The 26889-nt window shown below is 32.9% G+C and overlaps 1 protein-coding gene across 1 annotated transcript in view; it reads right to left on the reverse strand.

The window, feature by feature from the left end:
* Positions 1-22532, reverse strand: part of LOC143395175 (RNA-binding protein Nova-1-like) — a 107765-nt gene extending 85233 nt beyond the window's left edge. Inside the window, exons 1-3 of the mRNA XM_076850129.1 lie at positions 22517-22532; positions 21648-21803; positions 19804-19947 (exon numbers count right to left, since the gene is read on the reverse strand). Of these exons, the coding sequence (XP_076706244.1) occupies positions 19804-19947; positions 21648-21783 (280 nt within the window). The 5' untranslated portion in view covers positions 21784-21803; positions 22517-22532. The remainder of the gene's footprint in view (positions 1-19803; positions 19948-21647; positions 21804-22516) is intronic.
* Between the last annotated feature and the right edge of the window lie 4357 nt (positions 22533-26889).

Here is a 26889-nt window from a genome sequence, read left to right on the forward strand (position 1 = left end):
TTAACTATATTATGGGATATGTCCTAGGTTAATGCTAAGAAAATAATTCTTCCCTGCAAACTGCAAATACAACCATTTAAAAGATTTGGCCATCAGTATAGATTTGAACATGTAAAATAACTGAAGATTCAGAAAATCCTTTACATGTATACAAATTTTTAATCTAATATAAATAAACTTGCAATAAATAAAAGTCTAAATTATGAGATACTATGGCACTTCATAATGTAGCCCTTGCCTGACTCTCAGATTCATCCTTTGTGGTTTGTTCCTAAATATCTTTACCCACTCTCTACAGAGCAAAATACTCAGTTTTAATGAATATTTTTAAAATTCATATTTAGTGCATATTTTCTGGCTCTATATATAAATAAATGTTAGAAAAACTTTTTAACACCAAATTTAAAAAAAATAATATGAAAAATTACTAATCAGTAAGTATCTTAAAATTCCTTATTTATATTTCATACTCATGTATAACTTTTATTAAATATGGCTACCATTGAAATATGCTTTGCATATAAACACAAATCGTAAAGCTATTTTATGTAGATGAAAAGTAAACAAATGATTTAAGCATCCTGAAATACACTATGTACTAACACTTCAAAAAAAAAAAAGTTCAACCAGAAAAACTTTAAAAAACAAGTAATCTTAGGAAAATTACCTCCATTTCAGAGATATTTTTAACATTTATAATATGCTGTGGTGAAAGACCAGGGTCTTTAGAGTCATATAAACCTACATAAAATCTGTTTGTATCAATAGTATGGAAATAATATAATACAGATATTCCCTAAATGACATGTAAGATTTTAGTAAACACATGTAAGTGAACACCAATATCAAGGGATGATTTAAGAAATAAACATGTAATTAACAAGCATACTTTTAAGTCACAAAATTTTAGCTATGGATTCTAAGCCACAAAAATGATTTTTATATTAAACACAAAAAGGAAATCAAGTACATACAAACATGTGCTCATCTCTTAATCTGAGAAGCCAGGATTACCAGTTTTCATTTTTAACATTGATTGAACAAACGTTCTCTATAGTATCATTTACATATTGAAAAGCCTACAATTTATTTTGTCTTAATTCTGAGAATTTATTTCCAGAGATAAATTATCTTCTATCAGTAAGATATATTAATAAAAAGTATGATTAGAAAAGGAGGATAGCTAGGTGCAGTGGCACACACTCAGCTTGGGGGCTGAGGAAGAAGGATCATGAGTTCAAAGCCAGCCTTAGCAAAAGCGAGATGCTAAGCAACTCAGTGAGACCCTGTCTCTAAATAAAATACAAAATAGGGCTGGGGATATGGCTTAGTGGTCGAGTGCCCCTGAGTTCAATCCCCAGTACACACACACACACGCACACACACACACCAAAAAAATAATAATAAAGTCTAAAGTCTTAGGCAATTATTGCACTAAAAATATTACACTGAAACAAGAAAAATTCAGTTTTTCTATGTATGTGGAAAATAGCCCAATTCATTTTACTAACTGAGTACAGCTACTAAATTTAAACAGTAAAATTAAAACTACTGATCTAATTAAAGAAAGAAGTGAAGGCTATCAATTTACTCAACACTAAAATGAGTAAATCAACAACTGATATAAAAGCATCTCAAAATATTTTATAGAAAAATGATTATCATTTGGATAATTTATTTATCAAATACATAATTTCTTGAAGATATAATCCTCATAGATGAATTATTGGTTTACACAATCTTTTAAATGGGTCACAATATACTTATCTACAATCCACAAGGTGTGAATATAAATATATTTTTAAGCTAATTGAATCTTGTACATATTAAGCACAATTACATGCCCAGGCGAGATTTCTAATGAACTGGTGGTATTATTTAGAAGTTCCTTAATCCTGACACTTCATATTTTATTTTATTATATATTTAAGGTATACAATATAATTTGTTGAGATGTTTATGATTTTCATTACTGTAGTAGTGATTACAACATATCTATCACTTTCCACAATAACTTTTTTTATGGCAAAAACACCTAAGATCGCTGCTCAGGAGGCTGAGGCACGAGGATCACGAGTTCAAAGCCAGCTTCAGCAACAGTGAGGAGCTAAGCAACTCAGTGAGACCCTGTCTCTAAATAAAATACAAAATAGGGATGGAGATATGGCTTAGTGGTTGAGTGCCCCACCAAAAAAAAAAAAAAAAACAAAACACACACATCTAAAATCTACTCGTAGCAAATTTTCAAAAACCAATAAAATATTAACTATAGTCCTCAAATTGTATATATCTAGATTCATTAGCCTTACATAGCTGCAGGTTTGTATTACGTACCTCTCCACATTTCCTTTTCCTCCTTGCCCATGGTAATCAGTATTCTATTTTCTATTTCTATATATTCATCTCTTATTTAGATTCCACATGTGAGATAAAGCAATGTTTGTCTTTTTATGTCTAGATTATTTCATTTAGCCTAAGTCCTCCAAGTTCCTCCACATTGTCACAAATGTCAGTACCTCCTTTATTTAAGTCTGAGTGATATACCATTGTGCATATGCATATTTATTTTTCAGAACACAATTGGTATAAAATTTTTCATGCCACTATAATCCTATATTTTCAAATAAATTCTTGAAAATATAGCTTCTTTCTTACAAAGTTCCCTATAATATAAAATTAAAAATGAATCCAGTTTTCCCAATGCTTTATCTTTTGAAATTACAAACAATTTGAGGGCTTACACTTGTCAATCCAATAATCAAGACAGACTACTTTCTGCCATTTATCAGGATGAGTTTTAACAATGAATTCACAGCCAACCACATCTTTGGTCAAACAAAGAAGAATGCATTTTTTGCAATATTTACTTTTATATTCAATATCTGCTTTGGGCTTGGCTATTAGGTAAATATTTTTAATATAACAAGAATTACAATAGATTATATGTGGAGTTTAACAGAAAGAAAACCAAAACTTAAGGTCTTACAAATTGAAAGGATGAAGCAGCAAATGAGATATAGGATACTGTGGGAGATGTTGACCTGGGAGACTGAAAGATCAGAGTATTAAAATCATATTTAATTATAACATATGTACTAGACACACAAGTAAAATAATGTAGGCAGCTAAAAGATCCCAGAATGGATACAAACATTTGGCAGTTGTTAAAGAACAGATGGTTATTTTAAAGCCATGGTACTGGGTATGATCACTAAGACAATAAGTATGGACAGAAAAAAGACAATGGTCCCCAACTGACTGAGCTCAGAAAAATAATAAGAATCCAGCAAAGGAAACCTGAGGCTATAACCAGCAAGGCATAGATGTGATGGAAGCAAAATAAAAAAGAGGCAGTAATCACTATGTCAAAAGCTGCTGACTGTGATATAAAGATGAGGCCTGAATTAGAATTATGGCAGTTATCAGTCACTTTAACCAGAGCAGTTTTACTGGAAGAATGGGGTCAAAATTCTAACTGAAATGCCTTCCAAAGAGAAATGAGTAGAGAGAAATTGGAAACAGAATAAGTGTTTACAATTATTCTGAAGCATTCACTGTTAATGGCATAGTAAATGGAACAGAAAGTGGGATAAAGAAAAATACCCTTAAAAATAAAAAAGGTTGATAGCATGTTTATAGATTGCAAAAAATATCAACCAGAGTAAGAAATTTGATAATGCAAAAAAAAAATAGGATTATCAAAAGAAGATGTGGAAGTAGGTAAGAGACATAACTGAATCTAGAATAAAAGTAGAAATTGGCCTTTGGTAGGCAAGAAATAGTTTATCAGAATAAGAACATGTACAGACACTGATATCCTTAGGAGGTTACATCTGCTGTCAGTAGCTTATAAAATTTAGTTACTTTTATTTTCTAAGTGAAATAGGAAATAAGATCATCAATGAGGATAGCTGAGGTTGTTTGAGAATTAATAATACGTTATATAACCTTATTTCCAAAGAAAAGTAAAAACACTGCAAGTGAAAAGAAATGTTGGGTTATTGTCATTATTCACAGCCTATCCTGAATTTCTCTATTTCCTAAAGCCATATCCTAATATAAATAGATACCACAATTAGTCATCTGTAACCCAGAGTAATATAAATTGTTATTGTATAACCTGCCAACACTTCAATAATACTCTGATTTCAATCAGATTTTACTCTCACCAAACCTACAGATTCCAAGTATCTTAGAATAAATATATTATTGTTCTAAAACTTAGACCTAAAATATTTAATCATTCTGGATTTAAATAGCTTTTAGCAAATATTTTCATATTTTCCCATATTATCTAGTATGTTTATATATTCAAAGCATAAAATTCTAATAGTAAATCAAATTTATACTATGAGATATTCACTAGGTATTTTTTTTTACCTTTAGCAACTCAAGAATCAGTATGATTTTATGATGTTTATTGTCCACCACACCACAGTAACAAAAAAGAAAAGCAAATATAATTATTATTCCTATGGTATTAGATGAATCATAAATATTTAATAGGCACAAAATATCTAATTTTAAACTATGGCCCCTAAAAAATTCCTATGTAGAATTACACCATTAAAATTATAGGGCTTTCTTGTGGACGTTGCAAGAACATGAATTACAATGTTAAAAACCTTGCCAAAAAAAATTGTTTTTTTTAATTTTTCAAAGCTTAGAAAAAAATGCTGAACAACAAGTTTTATGAGTTATTGCTTATAATGGTTAATGACTGGCTTTGTCATTTAGTATATTATGATTTTTCTTTTTTTACTAATATGGAAATATTTTTCAGAAGATTTAGTTCATTGAAAAAGATCATGAAATATAAGTATTCAACATACTACATGCCACCTGATTTATTGCTACAAATCTCCTATCAAAGCTCATTAGTAATTTCAAAGTTTGGTATTTACATGTACAAAGATGAAGAGGAAAACGGGTCCTGAATTAAATTAATTTTCAATAAATATAACACAAATAGACTCTTCACCTGAGACTATTTTGCTATGCTTTAAAATTAAAAATTTCTGCCCCTAGGTGAAAAGAGATGCCATAAAATGGCTACCTAATGCCAGATATTATATGATATGCTTTTACATGTTATCATATTTTGGTATCTAGACCAAACTCTTACAACTATGAGAGAAGTATTGACACACCATTACAAAAGTAAGAAAAACAAGGTCTATGAAGAGTAAAAGATTGACTGAAGTCACACAGATAGGAAGTAGCAAAGCTCAGACTCAAACCCTGGCCTGATATTTTATGTTCTCTTCTATTCAATCTTACTTCCACCACAGAAGGCATCAAGATGTGTTGAAAAGATGTAGTAATTCCTTAACAAATTCTACTATATTATTCCCATAAAATAAAAATTTATGTTATAGTGACTACTAGCATAGTGATTTGATTATACCATAGTAATTTGACTAGACCCGTCTAACCCTAAGTCTATTAATTCAATAAATTTCTAGATTAGTGGCTATAAGTAATTTTCAAATTAAAAAAAAAAAAGTACCTTACAGGGCTAAGTCAAGAACAAGTGGATTATTTCATGTAAATTTCAAACTATCTTAGAAATTCTAATTTCAATATGAAGACACCAGAATACATGACTAGGTTTTATGTGTACACAAAACTGGTCAGAAGGAAATTTGTTTTTATCTGTTTTTATTAATTATCAGTTTTGCTTTTGATGGCAATTATTTTCCAATAGCAAATTTTTAATTTCCAGGATTTCTACATGAATAAAGAAAAAGTTTTCAACCCATCAAAGATACCTGATTACCTCTTAATAATGAAAAAAAATATGGCAGTTTGGTGAAATTTGCCTAAATCTGAATACTGCATTTCCAAACAATTTTGTAATTAATCTGATAAAAGTTACATAGAACAGTAAACAAATTAACTTGACATATTGCAAATCATTTTTACTCTCTCTCTTATTTTACTCATCTATAAAATGGAGATAAAATTCCTACCTACAATGATATTTTAAGAAATAAGTGATAGAAATGTAAAATCTCATTAAGCTATCATTGATAAGCAACTGATGGAGACAGACTAAAAGCAAACGTAAGAAATTGCGTAGGCTCTTTAAAAGGCAGAATTTACCAAAGACATTGAATTTAGGTAATTATTGTGTGAAACACTTCCCAAACCCAAAATTTCTTCAAAATTTTCTTCAAACAGAATTGTATTTATTCTGAATATGTTAAGTAGTCAGAATGTTCCTTTAAATTTTTAAAATTGTTTATTACCATCATATCACAGTTTCTATTTAATTTTAATGTAATCTGCTGAATGATTTGAAGGGCCTTCAGTAAAAACCTTTGATAAAAATAATATTTTTAAATATCCAAATATGAACATTGTGTGGAAGAAAGCTAGCCTCTGAATTCAAAGTTAAACATTTTTGTCATAAAAGGGCAATATTTATTTTAGTTTACTAATTATCTTTTCTGCAAAGACCCCATAGAACATCAAACCTTTTCTTACCAACATATCTACATGTTCTAAAAATAAAAATATTGTTTTCAACTCTTACTTTACTAAACCATTTTGACCATGCCAAATACATAAGCATTATTATTCCTTAACAAAAATGCAGTATATGAACATATATTTTATGTAACTACTATTCATAAATCTGTCGATTTTTTAATTCTTGTTAATTTTAACCAAGTTTAAATAATAACTTAGTAACTAAGAGAGAACCACACAGATAATTTAAGTAGCAAAAAGATTTTTACAAAATTTTAAAACAAGAAGGAATAAAGCAAAAGGTCTATCATAATTATAAGTCCACCATCAGGCGACTACATAATAAAAGTAGCAAACTTCCACTGTAAAATTATGAATCCTACCTAGTAATACAGTACATTAAGCATGGCATTTGAGAAATATGCCAACCTTACCTGCCACATATAGCATATCAAGATCATTACCACAGTTTGTGTTTTCATATGCAGAGCGATTTTAGTTTTTAAACAAGATGTCAAATACACCAGTGCAGCTAAAAACATGATAAATCTTTGAGAGGACCATACTCTTCCTTAAACGGAGGTATACATATCAGAAGAATGAGTTTAAAATATTACCATAAAGAAAACATGTCTGGAAATTTTCAGTTGCAATTATTTGAATATGAAATGAAATGTTAAGTATAGAATTTATTTTAAAATGTTAAATATAAATGTTATTTTAAAACAACATAAATCTAAAAATTTCATCAAAATTTCTGTCAAAGGCAACTGTATTTGCTCCACAAAAAAAAATGCAGAGTCCTTACCTTATTTATCACTTTAAAAGTCAGTCATGAAATCATATCATAATATGAATATCAAAGGCAACGTGACTTTTTTAATGCTTTCTTTTTATATTTAATTCAACCTTGAGTTATACCACTGGTATTACTAAATTATGAATAGCACTTAAATAAAGATTACACAGTGAGTATTTTTATTTTAAATCCCCATCTGGTGCTTAATGTCACTTCAGCTGTTCAGTTTTTTAATGTTTCTCTACACAAGTAGCCAATAATTTCACAAATCAGTATAAAATGTTAGATAGATTTTTAATCTCATTTTCTAAATGGAAAAGCAGTGCCATATTTTTTCAGTCATTTTTTAATTCATCAGAATGTGATGAATATCAATTAAGATTGATGCTTTTGTAAAATATTTATCAATAATAGAAAAGCCTGCTAATCTCAATAATCAACCAAACTTCTAAACAAAATTAATTGCATAATAGAGAATCCACTATAAATGAATAACTTTTTATTTTCAATTTCATTGAAACACATTAATGTTTCTAAATATACTACAGCTTTAGTATATGGCATCAAATTCATACATTAACTCATTCTCTCTCTCTCTCTCTCTCTCTCTCTCTCTCTCTCACACACACACACACACACACACACACAGGAAAAAATAAAAATAAAAAACATTTATTTTAGTCAAATTTAAAATGTATCTTTTCATATGCCAAGAAAGGTAGAAAACCCTATGTATTCAAAGAACCCAAGAAGCAAGGAAACGTGTATTGGGTACATGATCTTAAAATGCTATGAATCCAAAGCAAACTAGTTATATAAACCATTCAAATTAGTAAATGTACACGCACAGAGTACAACAGTGTATGTAAACATGAACAAATCAAATACAGATTTCTTCAGAAAACCTTCTTGCATACAACAAAATATTCTTCACTGACATCTGCCCTTCACTAAGTACACCATTTTTTTACCTTCCACATTGAGCACATTAATTGCTTAATTATACATAACTCATGTTTCTGTATTGCCATTGCCTCACCTTTATATATGTATTTTCCCTTCCAAATAAATTATTCTTGATTTTACTTGTATTTCCTAAACATAAAGGCAAACTCTTCAATCTAATACTCAATTCTGCTTTCAGACAACTGGGGCAATCCTCCAGAGTACAAATATCATCACACACATTTACACAGATACATATATTTTAATTGCAGTAGCACTCAGTCATTTGATAGACAAAAAGATGTATTTTTAAAATAATTCTTGGTAATAAATCCTTCCAAGATGCATATTTTTCAAGGGGGATTATTTTCTTTTTCATCCATGTAATACATTGTCTCTTGTCAGTTCAAACATCTGTAGGGCTTCTCCACTATCCTCCACCCCAACACATGGCAATATTCACATTTATACAAGAAATACCAAACTACTTTTGGAATCCTAAATTTATCAGAATGTTTTTCAGATCTCCATGTCTCTATATTTTCTGTCTCTGTGCTTCAAATTGCCTTCTCCCCTTGTCCACCAAGCAAATTAAAATTCAACCTTCAAAACCCTAACAGCTCCTCTTTGAAGTCTTCTTTGAAGTGTAACTTCTCCTTCTAAGACCTTACCATTGATAGAAGTAATTTCAACTTCTAGATATAATTCTCTCATTACATAGTTATCAAACTTTATTATAAGTAGTCATTCATTTTTTTATGTGTTCCATTGGTTGATAGTAAGATCTTCTGGTCATTGTGTACTTAATCCTAACGTTAAAGAGCACACAAATGTCCATCAAACTTTTAAAATCTGGGCATGGTGTTTAGGAGAGAAGAATAGGAGAAGTAATCAGGTAAAGAAATACTTTGATATAGCTATTTTAATCTACTATACTAAAAATAAAGTTTTTTAAAATAAATGTATAAAACTGTGGGAGTCTAAACATGAGGCATATTAAGTATTAGGTGTTTCATTGGATTACTCTGGCAGAAATCAGACAATGTATTAATACAAGAAAAGCACTAATATATCATGTATCTCTCACCTTAAATTTTAAATGTTTACAAACTATTAAAAGACTATGACATTGGGCTGGGGATGTGGCTCAAGCTGTAGCGCGCTCTCCAGTCATGCGCGGGGCGCTGGGTTCAATCCTCAGCACCACATAAAAATAAAATAAAGATGTTGTGTCCACCAAAAACTAAAAAATAAATATTAAAAAAATTCTCTCTCTCTCTCTCTCTCTCTCTCTCTCTCTCTCTCTCTCTCAAAAAAAAAAGACTATGACATATCCTAAACTTCAAATAAACTAATTTATACTAACATTTTAATATTTCAATAAGTCAAATTCTAAGCAAGTAAGTTCTACTCTAATATGGGATGGTATTTTTTTTCTGGTTGATGCAAAAATTAATTTGTCCAGCTTCTAAAATTGACAACATAACTTCCTCCCACAAAGTTACATGTCAATTTCCCCAGTATAGGTGAGGAAGAACATGCTAAATTACAAAAAAAAATTTAATAATAATGCTTTTAATAAAGTCACTTTAATTTAGTGGTTAATAAAGTTTGATTTTCAAGGTATCTCAAGAAAATCATTAGTGATATCTGTTCCTTACTACACATGTGACAATGTGTCAATATTTTAAACTATGATGTGATACAGCTGTAAAATCTTGCAATACAGTTACTTTTAATGACTTTATCAATAACTGAGTTTTAATTAAGTTCATGTTGCTTAAGAAGAATATCTTAAACATGGTTTTCATTTTAGAGGTGTCTTTTGAGTACTACTCATTATACTGGCTTTCAGTTTTCTTCACTTGGGAAAATGTGCTAATTTTAAAGCAAAATTACTTGATCATAACTCCACTCTTCTTCCTTAAAAATCTGGTCAATCCCTGTCTTACCAGTCTAATGTATTTATTGTTTATTTGAACCTTTGAACTCACTGTTTCACCCATCAAAAAAATACACATACCATTGAACTAAACTAGAAATAAAATTAAAAGCTAAAGAATTTCTTTCTACATACACTATATTGATATTATACAATCACTTCACATTAAAAAAAAAAACCTCAAAAGCAGTCACTCACTGATACAGTCATCTAAATTTCCAGAGCCACCTATAACTAAAACACTAGTCTGTACTACGTAAATATAACAGCAGGGAAGGAATGATGACAATAACTCCCTATACCAATAAACCTCAATCCAATTAATCAACTGATGTGAACAAAGTCTCATCACTAAAGAAAAATTATTTTAATTTAAAGCTGTAGAAAAGAAAAGTCTTCCAAATAACACTAAGTATTTTTATAATGATGTTTTTAAAGTAGTTCTAAAGCCTACTTTAAAACAATATCAGAATTCTAATTAACTGAGAAGTGGACAAATTTAATAGGATGAACAAAAGAGAAAACAGAATTGCTTTTAAATTACTAATTATTATATAATATAATCATATTTTTACTTCTGTTGCCTAAAAATTTGTTGTATCCTCTTTTATTATAGTATTTTGTCCTTTATAAACCAACTCTTATGAATACCTAGCCAAATATGCAACACATAGGGAAATTTTTATAAAAGTAATAAAAACAAAAAATACATATATTCTTGAAATAATCCTTGAAAGAAAAATTTGACTTAGAAAATCTACATTTTCTTTTTTTTAACCCAGGTCATTACTCTGCTCAACAGAAAAAAAAAAAAAAAAGGAAACTAAAACATAGAGCTAAGGTAAACAGAAGCAAGGGAAAAAATTGCAAATACAGAAAAGTAAAAAAGCCACAGAAATCAAATCACACCCAAAACATCTCCATGTTCAATCAGAATAATCATAAGTAAATAGAAAATGACCAGGCCATATATTCCAAGCAATATAATCAATTATATCCTTCTTATTTTCTTTCTTTGTTTTATTTCTTTGTTTTAATATGTAGTAAAAACCAAAAGTACTCTATCTTTGGTCCTTCATAATAATAATTGTAAATTACTACTAGGATTTCAGCTTGGTCTAAAAACAAGGATGCATTCATTTTAATATTGGTGAAGGAGAGGGAGAGAAGAAGAACAAACTTTTTTCCTCAGAATCATATATAAAAAGGAGGTGGGAAAAGAGTAGAGCAAAAAGAGAATGAAGTTCCAACTACAATTGTACCTCCAATTCAGAAAATACTTAGAAGTTACAGGATAATTATTGATCATAGAAAAGCCTTGGCTTGCATAAATCACTTAAACTCCTGTTGTCTTGGTTTTCTCAACTATTAAATAAAGGTTCTAAGGAGACCATATCTACACTCCATCACTTTTATCTAGTTCCACAATTCTATCAAAACCCCAGATCCTTTAAACATAAATCTTCTTAGTAATTCCTTGGTGTTGTCATTTTCTACAAAGATGCCATCTAATATAAAAAATTAAAGACAAAAACACAACTTCTCAGAATAGAGGCGGCCTATATTTCTTTAATGAAGATGATTTGCAATGATCCTAACAATGACCAAATAGCTGCATATACCTGGGCTTATGTGAAGCAAGTGATAAATACACAGAACATTTAACAAGAAAAAAGCTTTCAGACAAACTTCACACTAAGCAATAAAACCTTTTTCTTTTAAGTATTTTCATGAATTTGTAAAGATACATAAAGTAGTTGCATAAAAAATAAAAACAAGAGTCATATAATTTTAGACTTAAGTATGTGAATGAGCTCTCCAAGAGCTCATTTCCTTCCACTAACTACTCCCTTAAATAATAAGTATTTCAAGAATGAAAATGATCAAAATTTTAAAACTACAGTTCTGCTAAAATATTTAACTACACAAAATAAGTTGAAAACAAAAACACGTATTCTACTCATTCCTATTCGTTATTGAAATAAGTGTACTATCCCTTCTTTTCCATCCTTCCCCCCAAATTACTGAATCTAAAAATAGCGATTCCTGGTCTAACCCTGGAGCAAAACAATTAATAACAATTTAAATAAAGAGACAATCTTAAAATCACAATTTCTGAAAACTAAATGAAGTGGAATTGGCCATTTATTACACTCTAGAAGAATTGAGGACTTGAGATCACAGTTGCTGAACTCATTCTATGAAAATTCATCCTGTGAATAGAATTATGGGATCTCCAATGTATACTCTCAAAAATATTTAAAATGGAAAGAAAAGTTGTTGCTCAAAACTTCAAAAAGTATGCTTAGTTTCATAAAGAAAATAAAAATATTACTTTATAAGATTTTTAAATTACTGAGTTCAGAATAAAATTCATTGAAAATGACCAGTATACTGAACATCAGTAAAATTTAACACAAATCTAAGAATAAAAACAACATTAATTTTAAGTACATATTAAATAAAATTAATTTAAAAGTGGATTTTTTCTCTTTTTTTTTCTCCCACCAAATAATCTTACCTGAATCATTTTGCTGTTAAAAATCCTCAAGATAATGATTTCATATTTCATCTGGTCCTGTCAACAATGCTATGACAGGCCCTACAGGAAGCAGCAAAAGATCAATGATAGAGTAAAGACAGTATTTTTTTTTCATGATCAAGATTTGTCATGGAAAAAGATATCCATATAGTTGTGTGAAAATGGTATGAAACTTCACAAACATTAAAAATCTCTCAGAGAGTTTATCAACATGCATAATATTCTTTATTTAACTTTGTAGTCTTAAAATGTTTATTCTTTTCCCATGTCAACTTTTAAAACCATACTGAAATTCATATGTGAAATTTCAAGGTATTACTTTCATATTAAGAATTGACAAGAAAACAATACTTTATGATGTCAAAAAATGAAAAATTTCTTCACTAAAAAATGAAATAATACATGTTCAAAATTGTGAAAATGATTCTCTTGACCTCTCCAAAAGATTATTTTAATCTTATTTGTATTAATCACTATAAATACCAATACTGGTATTCAAATTAAAACAAGTATTATTTTCTTATAAGCCAGCATCTTCAGAATCAAATTGTTATTATCAACATAGGTAAAAATTACTTCAGGAAAAATATATAGGTTACAAAAAAATTAGAAAAAAAAACATGCAGGCTCCAAAATTTGATTACTTTTGTGTATATGAAAAGGAATACTCAATAGATATCAAAAAATACAAATTAGTAAAGCTAACAAAAGGTCAAAACAATAAACTGCTTCATAGAGACTCCAAATGTTTTTGCCTTCTAAATGATTTTAAAATAGTACAGTACCTTGCCAGATTTAATTTTGAGACTTTTAAATTAGGAATTGTTTTCCATTCAAGGGCCAGTTAATAAACAGGACTATGATGAGACATCTATATTTATTGGGAATACTATCAGAACATACAAAAAACTCTACAGGTATCATGATTGCATACTTTAAGTAAATGTTTCAAACAGATTAAAGAATCAAAAAAACAACAGGAATAAATGACAGACTAATTTTCTAGGAGTTTTTATTTGACTCTTTTATTTACTTGCATTAAAATTTGGTAAATAACAACCTCAGCAGCATTCTTAATTAAATTCAAACATCTTAAAAATTTCTTCAACATGCTATACCTGCCTTGTTTATTGGAACATTTCAGAACACTCTAAAGTTTACTTGCCAAAGCCCCCAAAATGCCAAAAAGATATCAATTAATTTCATATGGGTTATATTGCCTATAAAAATAAATAAGGAAATGTTAACATAAGATAATAATTTTTAAAATAACTACAAATTATTTTCACTGATTTCTACTCATTTATGTTTTAAAAGTGTATTTGAAGAATAGGGAAATTTAAATGTTTTTCACTTATGATTATTGTTCTTCTGCTTGTATTTCTAATGCTCCCATCTTTTTCTTATGTACATTCTATCATGGAAAATCATTTTAGTTGGAAATATTCCCATATTTAAAATTGGAGAAAGCTACTGCTGTATCTTTAAAGAATAAGATAAAGAAAAAGGAAACTTAACCAACCCAAGCATCAGAGTATTGAAAAGTACTACTTCACTTCTTGCATGTTGAGTTTTATACCATGACACTTCAGTCTCTGAGGGTCAGGTTAATTAAGCTCCATAGCAGCTGCAGTGCAATGTGAGACACACACTGCTGCAGTTCCCACCAGTCCATTCCAATTACCTGTAGTATTCCAGCACTGGACAAGTGACAACCAACCTCTTCTCTCTAGTCACTTGCTCCCACAGGTCTACAGATAAATGTTAGAACAAACTAACCTCTTTTTGGAAAAGACTGCAAAGCTGAATGCACCTGCTACAGGCTGCAATGATGAGTCCCAGAGAGATGTTTGTCAGTCAGATCTCTGCAGATGTTGTTTAACTTTATGCTAGAGCAGTATCCAAAGATGGAAATGAGATGGCAATCAAGCACAAATCTCCCACCACCCGTCCCCCCAGTTTTATTTTAAAAAGCTGTGCTTGCTCATAAGAGTTGTACTTTAAAACAGCTCTAGTAAATTGGAAACAATTAAAACTAAACTCTGTGATTTAAAAAATGTTTATTAGGTGCCAAATTTTAGTTAACAGGTGGCATAAAATGTGTTAAATAAATATAATTTGTCTCATTTAATAAAACTTTATTAAAAATTAATAATCTTAAGCTAGAGTAAAACAAAATAAAACAACCATAAAATACACACGTGTTTTGATTAATTGTTTGTTGGTCAAGTTCCTAGTGATACCACATACTATTACCATTTCTAAGACATAGATCGTTTGTCCTCTTGGTGTAGTATCTTCGAAATGTAAATGGTGAACTATTTCAACAACTCTGCTCACAATTCCTAAAATCCTTTGGGGCAATATTTGCAAGTCAATGTTGTTGCATTACTTCCTTACAATGTCACAAATTTTAAATGGGTTATTTAACCAAAACCCAGGATTTGAATAGCAAATTTCTAAGTGCCATTGTGCTATATATTTCATGAAAACATCAACACTATCGATTAATTATCTTCAATAACTTGCTAAATCAATGACATAAGATATAATGTCAGAATGAAATAAATAAGAATTGAATAAAATGAATAGTTAAGATTTTATGCTAATTCATCTTCCTAAAAATCACATGCATTTTGCATTCATGAAATAAATACAAAAATTACATCCTTCAGAAACTGCAACGTGAATAGATTGTGCTATGCCAGTAATGCTCCTATATATGTTAAGAAACCTTACTGTATAAAATATAGAGTATTAGAAATTAATTAAAAATTAAAATACAACAAAATTTCAAGTGATACTAATACCTTAGGTAAAAGATTATGTTTCTCCTTCAACTAAAGATGTAGGCAAAATATAAAGTAACCCATAAGAACAGACACTATGTCAAATAAAAACATTACAACTTTAAGATTTAAGAAAAAACACTTTCTGACAGCAAATCTGATCATACTAGAATCAAAGGTATAGTTCAGGATAATGATAACTATCCTATTAAATCCCACCCAACAAGGCTAAAAATAAAAATATTTAATTTTCTCTACTTATTACAATTTGATTTAAGTATTAAATTTGTCTTAAAATATGTACCAATAAAGATTTAACATGATCTGCATCTAAGAAAAAAGAAAAAAGTATGGACTCCAACTTTTAGAAGCTGTAAGAAAAGTATTAAAATTGTATTACCAATATTATAATACTTTTCCTTCAACAATGTAAACAAAAGTGATAAGTTTTCAATTTTATGCTCTCTGATTTTCAGGAAATAAGCATTTTTTATGAAATGTCAATCCTAAAGGTTAAACTGACCCCTGAATTTCCCCCATGTCAAAATAAAAATAGTGTGGGCCATTTCCTTAACTGAAAGAAAATTTCCTTACATTCTGCTTTTTCATGATTTTAAAAAATGTAATAGATTAATGATTTATGATTTTAAAAACTGGGGGGAGCGCCACCCAAATTGGACTTGGGTGATAAAGTGATAAAACCAAGATAAAATGAATCTGGGAGTGACAATTTCAAATTTTAACCTAAGACTATAAAAGGAAATAAGTTATGTTAAATATAATCCAGTTTTATGAATGCAAATGTGAAAAAAGTCTTAAATACATACAGATTCTACTATTATAGTGAAGGATTCTTGTTTGATACAATGAATATCTCCAATGTCTTCTTACAGAACAAAAATAGGTACACTATGACGTGTTTTAATATCTAAGGCAGACATAAAAATGTTTATTTTATACATCCTTTATTATTCCCAACTAATAACATATTCATTAAGTTTTTCCGATTACCTACTTGACCATTCATTAAATAATTTTTACAAATAAAATCTATTTATTAATGAAAACTAAATATATGTTTGACGCCAAGCAAAAGAATAAAGAGAAAAAACCATCGCCATTCTGAAAATGCATACAGTAATATATTCCCCAAATTGAGAAAGCTGCTTTTTACTACAAAGCAACTTTATATAACATGTTATGAACAAATATACAAATAAATCAAGTTAAGTTTCTCCAATCAAGTAAGAAAAAGAAGATACATTTCTAAACTACCAGTAATAAATTGGTATTCTGTAAGATTAGATTTTCAAAAATAGATAAATGAATTACACAGCACAGCAAAAAGCAAAATAAATCTACTTGCAGATCATTTTTTTCTGTTTATAGTAACTGAAAAAATGCACTTTATGAATCTTCATCATACAAGTTTCTCAATTACTTTTATTTAATGTGTGACAAACAGAAGCATACAATACACTACACACCTGTACAAATTCTAAAATCATATCAAGTAATGGACAAAATGTTTCCTTCATTTCAACCAAACTTTAAAAAATATAACTCAAAAATACAGGGTTGCTTTCAAGATTTTAAAGACATAGCCTAAGAGGGTAAAAAAAGAAAAAAGGGAAAACAAATTTGAGGTTATATTGGCTACAATTTTTAAACTATACCTATCATTTGAATTAAAATTTATTAAATATCCCCAAAGTGTTATTGTATTCTGTGTTATACATCCTGGAGAAAGTTTTCGAAACCACATTAGTATTTTAACTAACACAATTATGTTTGGTTTCAAAATTTAGGTACTTTGAGCAAATCCATTAAATTATACAATTTAAATATGCTTTTTCCCAAAAATAGTATGTTACCAAAGGAGAAACAGTAAAGTATCTCACAAAATAAACATCAGAATATTCATTCTAATAGAATGAGTCATAAATATATATATGTATATACACACACATACACATACACATCTGAAAATCACAAAATTGGAATTCCAAATTTTTGCAAAATCCTACAGGAAATTCCTTATATCTGGGTTATAATAATCATAGCTTTATAATTTAGCTTATCTGAGATGTGCAAAGTAAGAATACCATATGTATATCTGAGTAACACAAGTTGAAAGAAGCTCAGATGCTATTATATTGCAGAATACTAAGACCTTAGATAATTGCACAGGCTTTGGTCAAGTGTGAACAGAAATAAAATTAAAATTAAAGTCTATCTGAAGAAGAAAGATATATCTATCCAAACAGGTAATAAACTGAAATCATTTTAATACTACATCCTCAGAATTCTTAAAGCTTCTTATAAACTAAAGACTTTATTTTATTCTTGAAATTGATTCCATAGGGTGTGATCGGTTTCCACCTGTTACAAGCAAAAAATAAGCCTTCTTTTATCTGACATTTCAACTCTCATTTGATCAGGTTACGTCACTACACTCACAAAATTTTATTCATCGCATTCCAGATTTTCATTTTGTTTTCCAAGGGACATTCTCTTGCTTTACAAAAATAACATGCCTCAGAACTATAAATAAAATAAGCAATTTCTATGTAATAAGAAAAAAATGCAAAACTAAGTGGACTAAAAACAAATGATCTAATTCTCATTGCACCCTTTCCAACCCACTGAAAATAAACTCTATTCAAATGAAAGGCATTTAATTTACTATTTGGAATATCTTTGATAAACACCAATTTTCTGTAACATCTCTGCACATCTGATACCACCTCATGTATAATGCAAAAAAGCTTTTTCATTTTCATCCATTGACAGAGAATTTAATTTACCATTGCAGCTCTTTTCCTAGAACTATCACGTTATTAATTCTGCAATCAAGCTCTTTTGAGTGCTTTTATTTGTAGTAAGGGTTTTCACAATTCCACATTGATTTTTTTTCTACCATAATATACCTTTTAAACATGTGAGTGTGAATATGTTAGCAAACTTTTCTAATGCATAAGGAAAGTTTCAGAGACATGGAAAGCCAACTGCAAAACTATATTCATAGGAAACAAACTTTAGAGAGACAGCATATTTAACAGATTACTCTTTAGCTTAATGAATTTAATGTTTACCAAAAATACCACACTTAATTTATATAACTGAATGAAAGTTTCAACCATTGAATAATCTTCTTCTCCGGTATAATGGTCCATTTCTACCACCAAACGATTGGCTATGAAAAAGAAGTCCTCCAAATGTTCTGCTTATATTCATGCCAGATGTCTTTGCTGTATTAAAGAACTCTTATGGAATTAGATCACTAAAAGCAAATCAGCTTTTCTTTTCCAACAGGAAAAAAAAAAATAAGCAGCATCAGTCCCCTCAGCATTGACTTAATATTTTTATAACCATAAGTAAAATAAATTCCCCAAAGGCAGAAAGCTAGATCTAAGTAAAAGCAAATCAGCTAGTAATGTTTTATCTAGTGTATCTATGTACTATGGACATTTCTCCATCAAACTTAAAAAAATATATATTGAGTAATAAATTGTTTAAAGAAATAGAAGAGAAAAAGATGTATATATAGAACTGCACAACACTTAGAAGAAAAAAAAACCCAAAAGTAAAAGACAAACACAAAATTACCACCTAAGAAACTTGCCATATTCTAGTAGGTTAGTGTATCACGCTATTAACATATTTTAATCAAATGTCTTTTAAGAAACACAAATTTTAAAGCATTATTTTACTTCTTGCATAATAATATAGTAAATTTCCTTATACCATTTACATCAAACCCAAATATTTTAAAAATCTGAAGAGGCAGCACTTGTCCTCTTTACTTCATCCAAGGCCAACAAACAAAGCAATGAAGCAGAAAGAGGTACATAATGGATTCAGAAGTAAATGGTCCATTCTTTAAGAAGCCTCCCTACCCCCTCTCTTCTGAATTTGCTCTAGACTAATTGTCATTACAATGATGTCTGAAACTTCAGAAGAACCCTATTTCCTGATGCCAGCTGTCCAGGTTTCTATTTTTCTATTTTTGAGGTTTTTTGTGTTTTTTTTGTTTTGTTTTGTTTTGTTTTGTTTTGTTTTTTCCTAATAAGAAGCATTGAGAAATATCCAAAAGAATAATCTTGTAATTAGTCTAAATCACATAAACAGTATATCAACTATAGAAAAAGACATAATCAACAATGTAAATATGCTGAAAAATCTTCCACAATATACAACAATATGTCTTTACTATTGTTTGAAAAATTCTTTCAAGACAACACAACACATGTAGATCTTCTATTTCTTTCCTTGGAGATTGATGAAACAATCTCTTCACCAGTGCACCTACCTGGGTAAAAATCTTTGGACTTAGACAGCTTGATGGTGGCTCCAGTTTCTTTTTGCAACTGAACAATTGTCTGTCCTCCCTTCCCAATTATAGATCCAGCAGCATAACTAGGTATGAGAACCTTTAGAAAATACTGGCCGTCTTCTGAAAAATGCAAAGAAATACACTCGGTTAACATGATATTTAAAAACTTTGTACCCCCACTCCACCCTCAGGAGAGAAAAACAACTAAAACATTGGGCATAAAGCTGTAGGAAAAGGATATTAAAATTTTTTAAAGAATAAAAATAAACCAATTACACTAAAAAATATGTACAAAATGTTTCCCATTTTGTAGGATTTATACTTTCAAACTTGGAATTAAAATCTAAACATGTTCTAATATTTTGCAGCACTGTAGGAACTGATGACTAAATTCCAGTTGTTATTCCAAACATGGAAGTCTTCCAATTCTATCTGTGGTTACTATAGCAAAATGAAAGGGACTGACCCTTTAACAAAACTTCAAAGATTCATAAGATGACAAACCTTCACTTAACATATTGAAGAAGAGAAAAAAACAGAATTGTAAACAGCCATGAGCTAAATTTGTTTGTCATCAGCAAACACATAAGAACTACAATTAGCCATTGCCTATAACCAACTTAAAGTACGAAAACAACCATTCCCCTTCCAAATAATCCACCCAAACTGTAGGATATATTCCAAGCCTTCAGTAAGTGCCAGGAAACAACTCGATGTGGTGGACTGACAAATCTAACTAATCCTGATGTATTTCTTTAGCACTTCTTAGTCTACTATGATCTCGTAAGCTCATTAATTAAAGGACCTTAAGAGAATTTTGCCAATACTAAAAAGCTTAGGAGTCATTTATATGAAATACATTTGAAAGTGACCAAATAGATACTGTTCCTTCTCCAAAAATCATAAAACGGAGAGGGGATCGATGAACGGAGAAAAAGAAAAATGAAATGTTTTAGAAAATAAAACCAACTCCATAAACTTTAATTTCCGCCAACCTGAGCATATCTTAAATACAAAATATCCCTGTAAATCCAGCTTTTTAATGTGAAAGAATATTCCAAATTTTGCGGTGTGCCACTCACAAGACCCCCATCCGTTTCTAATGTATATGCTGGAGATAAATTCACCTCTGCTTCGATGCATTGGGTGCATTGTTAAGATGACTCCAGTGCAAATGAAGAAGCGATACCGGTCCCGTTATAACTCATCTTCCAAGGAAGCGCAGGATGTTAACTAACAAGTCACCGTACCAGACACCCCCCTCGTATGCACACCCTTGAAGACAAATCAATGAGATATTTGTACCGACAATATAAGTGCGGCAAGGGCATGCACTCATCAAGATTTTGCATACTACTTGTAGCCCAAAGCAAGAGATGGACAGAGGAAAAACTCTCCGGTGCCCCAATCATTCGCAATCCGCTACCCAAGTGTCATTTATTTATTTATTTTATCAGACTGTTAAATGCAGCGCGCATCTTCCAGCGGCCATCACCTCACTCGGGGGTCATCCTCCTCCTCCTTAACGGACCCTCTTGCCCAGGTCTAGGATATTTAAGTGGTCAGTTTCTAGACCGATTAAATGTAAAGATAGGTCTATTCCGAAAAACTGGTCGCCATTTTGATGAATGATAAACACAGAAATGGAAATGTGTCGGGGACGGCATGGCTCGGGGCAGGTGCAGGGGAGGGGGCGCGGGAGCCGCCGGGCTCCGGCTGGAGGTGTCCGGGCCGCGGGAGGGAGGGAGGGCGGCGGGAGGGAGGGAAGCAGGGCGGGCGGCGGGGGATGGGGCCGGCGGGGAGGTGGAAGCGATACCCACCGCCCGTATTGGTCCTCTTGGTGCTGCCGGCTTCAGGGGGGGCTTCCAGCGGCCTTTTCCGGGAGTCCGGCGGGTCCAGGTCTATGGGAACCCCAGTGTGGGTCCCGTTCTGCTGGATGGGAGCTGCCGCCATCATGTTTGCAGTTCCTGCCGCTGCTACGGGAGAAGGTTCTCCCTTTTGTTTTGGCTTTTTCTTTTCTTTTTTGCGCTTGGGGTTTCTTAAGGTTTGGGTTTTTTTAATCGGATCAATAGAAATCTCTTTAGGAAAAAAAGCAATGTTGCTGGTTTGTTCTCACTGGGGAGGGGGCAGGGCTGAGGAGCAGCTGCAGTGCAGTGTCAGAAAGGAGACAGGGGAATGGAGGGGGTGTGAGAGACGGAGGGTGAAAGAAGGAGAAGAAAGGAGAGAGGGGGAGAGAGTGGAGAAGGGAGAGGGGCGAGTGAATGAGCGGGAGGAGGGGAGCGGGGAGGACGGGCAGAGGGAGTGGGAGAGCGCGAGGGCTGGCGGGGCGCGGGGAGAAGCCGAGGAGGAGGGGAGAGTGAGGGAAAGAGTGAATGAGCAGGAGGAGGGGAAGGAGGTGGATGAGGAGAGGAGCGAGCGGCGGAGGAGGGCTGGAGCCGGGAAGGAACGCGGCGGTCCCCGCGCCGCGCTAGCGCTGCGCTCGCTCCCGCTGCTGGTGCTGCCGCCGCCGCCGCTGCCGGAGCGGTTCTGCCGTTGCCTGGGCTGCTCGGCGCTGCTGCCGCTGCCGCCCGGTCTCGCTCATTATTTCTCCCGCTTGTGAGGCGGGGGGGGGGGGGGGAGCTGGCGGGAGGGAGGGGGCTGGCTGCGAGGGGAGGGTAGAGAGGGCTTGAGTTCGTAGACTCCCACACACTTCGCGCTCCGGTCCCTGCCTCTCAGCAGCGCCGCCGCCGCCGCCGCCGCCGCCGCCGCCGCCGCCTCCCAGCGCCGGAGCTTCAGCCCGCGGGGCGGCGCGGGGTGGAGGGGAACGCCGGGGGGTGGGGGGGGGGCGGGGGGGAGTATGTGCGCGTGCGTGTGCGCGCTCGGGGGCGCGCGGTGGGGGCGAGGACCCGGGCCGGGGCGCTCCGGTGGGAATCAAGAGGTGAAAGGTCGCCGGTCCCCGGCAACACGGCTCAGGCAAACGTAAGCGGCTTGTCGCAGAAACCAAGGGGTCCACGAAACGCGCTAGGCTGGAAGGCGGGAAGGAGAAGTTACTGACAGCCGCGCCAGCCAATAAAACGGAAATGTGGGAAAGGTTCTTCAGGCCCCTTCCCAATCAGGACACTTGGGTGGTGAGGGGAGCGAAGGCGTGGGATGGGACCTTGGTCCAGCTGGGACTGGAGTGGCGACAATTTTGGCTTGTCTGAGAAGGGCATTTGAGTGACCGTTTACAACCGGTGGGACAGCGTCCGGTCTGGGGGTAGAACCCGAACTGTATTCTTCCAGGACTTCTAGCTAGGTGTGTTAGTTCTTATTTTTAAGAGTTAGGTAAAAGACATTAGTTAACATCTGATAGGCGACTTTCAACAGGGAGATTTATCATAGAGGATTTCTTAAATCGCAGTATGTGACACCGTCAGGGGACTTACAGTGTCACTCGCCGCCTTAAATCCTTTCGGTAACAAGCCAGGATATAAATAAATAAAGCTAGATGTGGGTCTCCACAAAGCTCTGGTAGGCAGGCTTAATACAGGCAACAGCTGAGTGTGCACACAAAACTAAATATTGAACGAAACACGAATGTAGGAATAAAATTCATGACGATGTGCACAGTCTTGGATTTCACAGATCTTGGATCTATCACGAACCTGTACCTCAACCCTAAAACACCCGGGGAGGGGGAATCTAAAGTAGCTGGAATAAACTCTTAGAGGTCCTTGGAAATTATCTAAATCAAGTCCTTCATTTTACAGATGAGTAAACTGACTCCTGAAGTATTTTGTTCAAGGTCATCCATCAAGTTAGTAGTTTTAATTAACTCAGTGTGATAGGAAGCAGGGAAAAGCACTGGGAAAACCTGGCCTTCAGAGGCTGAAATCGTGGTTTCAGGTCCTTGCAAACTATTCTCATACTGTATCTTGAGCAAATTCCTTATCGCGGTCCCATTTATTAAATTCTTACCATTTGGCAAGCAATCCACTTTACATACTCTATCCATTACAATGCAGTATATAATTTATTATTAGTATCCCCATTTTATGAGGCAGTTTCGGTTTAAAGATATTAGTAATCTACTCAAAGGCACACAGTTATAAACATCATCGTAATAATTCAAACTCAGTTCTTCCAGATTCCATGTCCTGTCATCTTGGATACTGCAAGGCACTAGAGCTTCAGGTTCCTCCCTACATAAAGCAGGAACTCCAACTCCAACTCCAATCCCCATGATTTGGAGAAGTCAAAAGAGAAATATATATGTGGTGAAGTGATCTAAACTGTAAAAAGATAAACATACTAGATTTCTGGAATGAAGATGCTTGCTACTCTAGTACTTCAACCTGAAAGATGACTGAACTAGCATAAGGAGGGACTTCATTATAATTATATGGTAGGATGGAGATATATATATATATCCTAACAAATCTTACATGCATGTCTGAGGCAATAACCAAAGAGAATGGGGGCGGGGGGGTGTTAATTCCTGATAGATTGCAAAGGGAATGGGGAAAAAAAATACTAACCATGCTCAGTATTCTTTAGTGGAAAAAACAGCTAGGAAATATTGGGATTCCTGGTGCCTTTTAAGTAATGAAAGAGAGCAATTTGCTGAACGAGGAACAGAATAACGTTTAGTTTGGGAGGACAAGTTCACCTGGACTATGAGAAAAACATTTGCCTCAGTTAAGAAGATGTGCTGTGAAGACCTGGGATAAAGGGAAAGCAGGTGAGTTAGTGCATAATTGTGCATATTCCAAACCAGGAATTTCAATCTGACATATAATGTTGTAAACCATGATATAGCCTTCATGACCAAAAGAAAGAGGATTTACTTATACACAAAATTGGGTAAAGAAGGGAGGTTGGATAAGAATAAAAACAGAGCTTGAAATATGTGGTAGTCAAGATAATAAAAGGCTAATGCCAAAAATTGTGCAATCAAAGTGTTCTAAGTATTACAAAAATTCATAAAGACATTTTAAATGAAAAAAATAAGAAAGGGCCAGCATCTGGCACTAGATTGTTTTGAAAGAATAACATACAAGGAACAAAGACAATTGAAAGACAAAGATAACTCAAAAATATATTGCATTAAAGCTCAGGCATAGTATTCAGTAGAGTTTAGTTCTGAATTGTGAAAAGACTTGAGTTTGAAATTGTAAAATCACAAGTCAGTGTATTTCTATGGTATTTACTTTATTTACCCCATTTCTTTAATATTTAAACAGTACCTACCACTCCATGGAGCTTAGTAGCAGAGGACAGCATTTTTAATGTGAATGGAACATTTAATAGTACCTAGCTATATGATAGGAATTAGACTCTCCCAAGACATGATCAGACATCTAAAGGAGTAGTCTATGAATCACTTTGGTTAATGAAAGTTGTCATAAACTACATATTAGTTAACCTTATATTCCTTACTATGTTTTATTGTTTTCTTTAAAAATTATGATTCTATATTATTCTTAGTACCTGTACCTCTGCAATTCTCATAAGATGTAAAATAGATATTTTACCTATTATCTGTTTAGTCAGATAAGAAATAAAAGAACAGCACTCACCAGTCTGTTAATATTCATTGTGATGTACCTTTAATAAACTGAAGGCACTTTTCAAAAAATATAACAGAAGAACTTAGCCTTTTAATTCTCCAAAATGAAATAAACTTTTATTTTTAATTAACTCAGCAATTGAAACCTGCTAATTTAATATTTTCTAACACCATAAGACACTCTATAACTTGTGTGTCTTTCGTTGCTAATTAAGTTTTAAACATAAGCAACTCTGGTAGAAAATATTATTGTAAAGAATAAAATCTCCAGTCTTTATTGACTTCCATTGACGATCCTTTCCCTTTTTGTTTTTGGCTGACATAGGGACATAAAATAATCTATTTTCATTAGCAGTGATTAGCTTCCAAGAGATATTCCTAAACCCATTTAGGGATAGGTATTTCTAAACCCACAGATTAGGAATATTCCACACATATTCCTAAACCCACTTATTTTTCATGCTCCTGCCTTTCCTACAATCCTGTTATTGATGAACGTAAATTCTCTACCTGGATGTTTCTTCAGATGAAGCTTTGGAAAATATTTCCTGAATTTGTGTCCCACCAGAAGTACACCCAGAATTGAGGATTCAAGTGCAAGTAGACTATTTTGTAAGTGATTTCAGGAAGCATAGTAGGGGCATGGCAATCTTAAGACAGGGAAGGGCAGGAAGGCAATAAAGGGTGAATTACTGAGCAGTAATGTGATTTCAGGAGGCGTAGTAGGGACACGGGAATCTTAAGACAGGAAAGGACAGAAAGGCAATAAAGGGTGAATTACTGAGCAGGTTATCACCATGAGTAAACGGAGCTTAATATCTCTGGGATTTCTAGGGAACCAGATTAAATCACTAGGTTTAAAACAATCCCACGAAGTGTGAGCAAGCTGAGGTATACATACACTAACTCCCCTTAACCATTGAGCAAGATCCATTCCTAGGATAATTAGTTCAATACATGCTGGGCAGTCTTACGAATACCAGTGCTGCATTTTTTTTTTTTTTCTGAGTACTTTCATATAGTGGCTGCAGTTGGCTTTACCCTTCACTGAACAGAAATGCTGTGGAATTAACACACGCAATGGTGGGATGCCCCCTCCCACACCACCCTCAATCCTATTGTTGAGGAAAATCAGGCCAATGTGCACTACAATGGTAGGTAGGACAAAGAGACTTGGGTGGGCATGATTGCCTTGTTAAAAATATCAAAATAAATTTTGAATAAAGGAAAATAAGAAGACTATCTCTTACTACAAGGTATTGTTGGGGAAAAAAAAGAGTTATGAAAGAATTTAGAAAACTAGAAGTCCTAAAAACTGAAGGTTTTATACTTTCCACAATCCAAATATTAAAACAAAACAAAGGCCTAAATACTTTTTTCTGTGTGTGTTTTTTCTAGCACATTTTTTGTTCCCAAGGGACAAAGCATGAGAATTCAATGTATGTGGTCTGTTTTTTTCATTCAATGAGGCACAAAGGAAATAGGAGCAAATATATACCAAAAGAGTATAGCATCTATCCTAGGTCTTTTATAAC

Source organism: Callospermophilus lateralis, chromosome 3 (assembly GCF_048772815.1).
Source record: "Callospermophilus lateralis isolate mCalLat2 chromosome 3, mCalLat2.hap1, whole genome shotgun sequence".
NCBI classification, from domain to species: Eukaryota; Metazoa; Chordata; class Mammalia; order Rodentia; family Sciuridae; genus Callospermophilus; species Callospermophilus lateralis.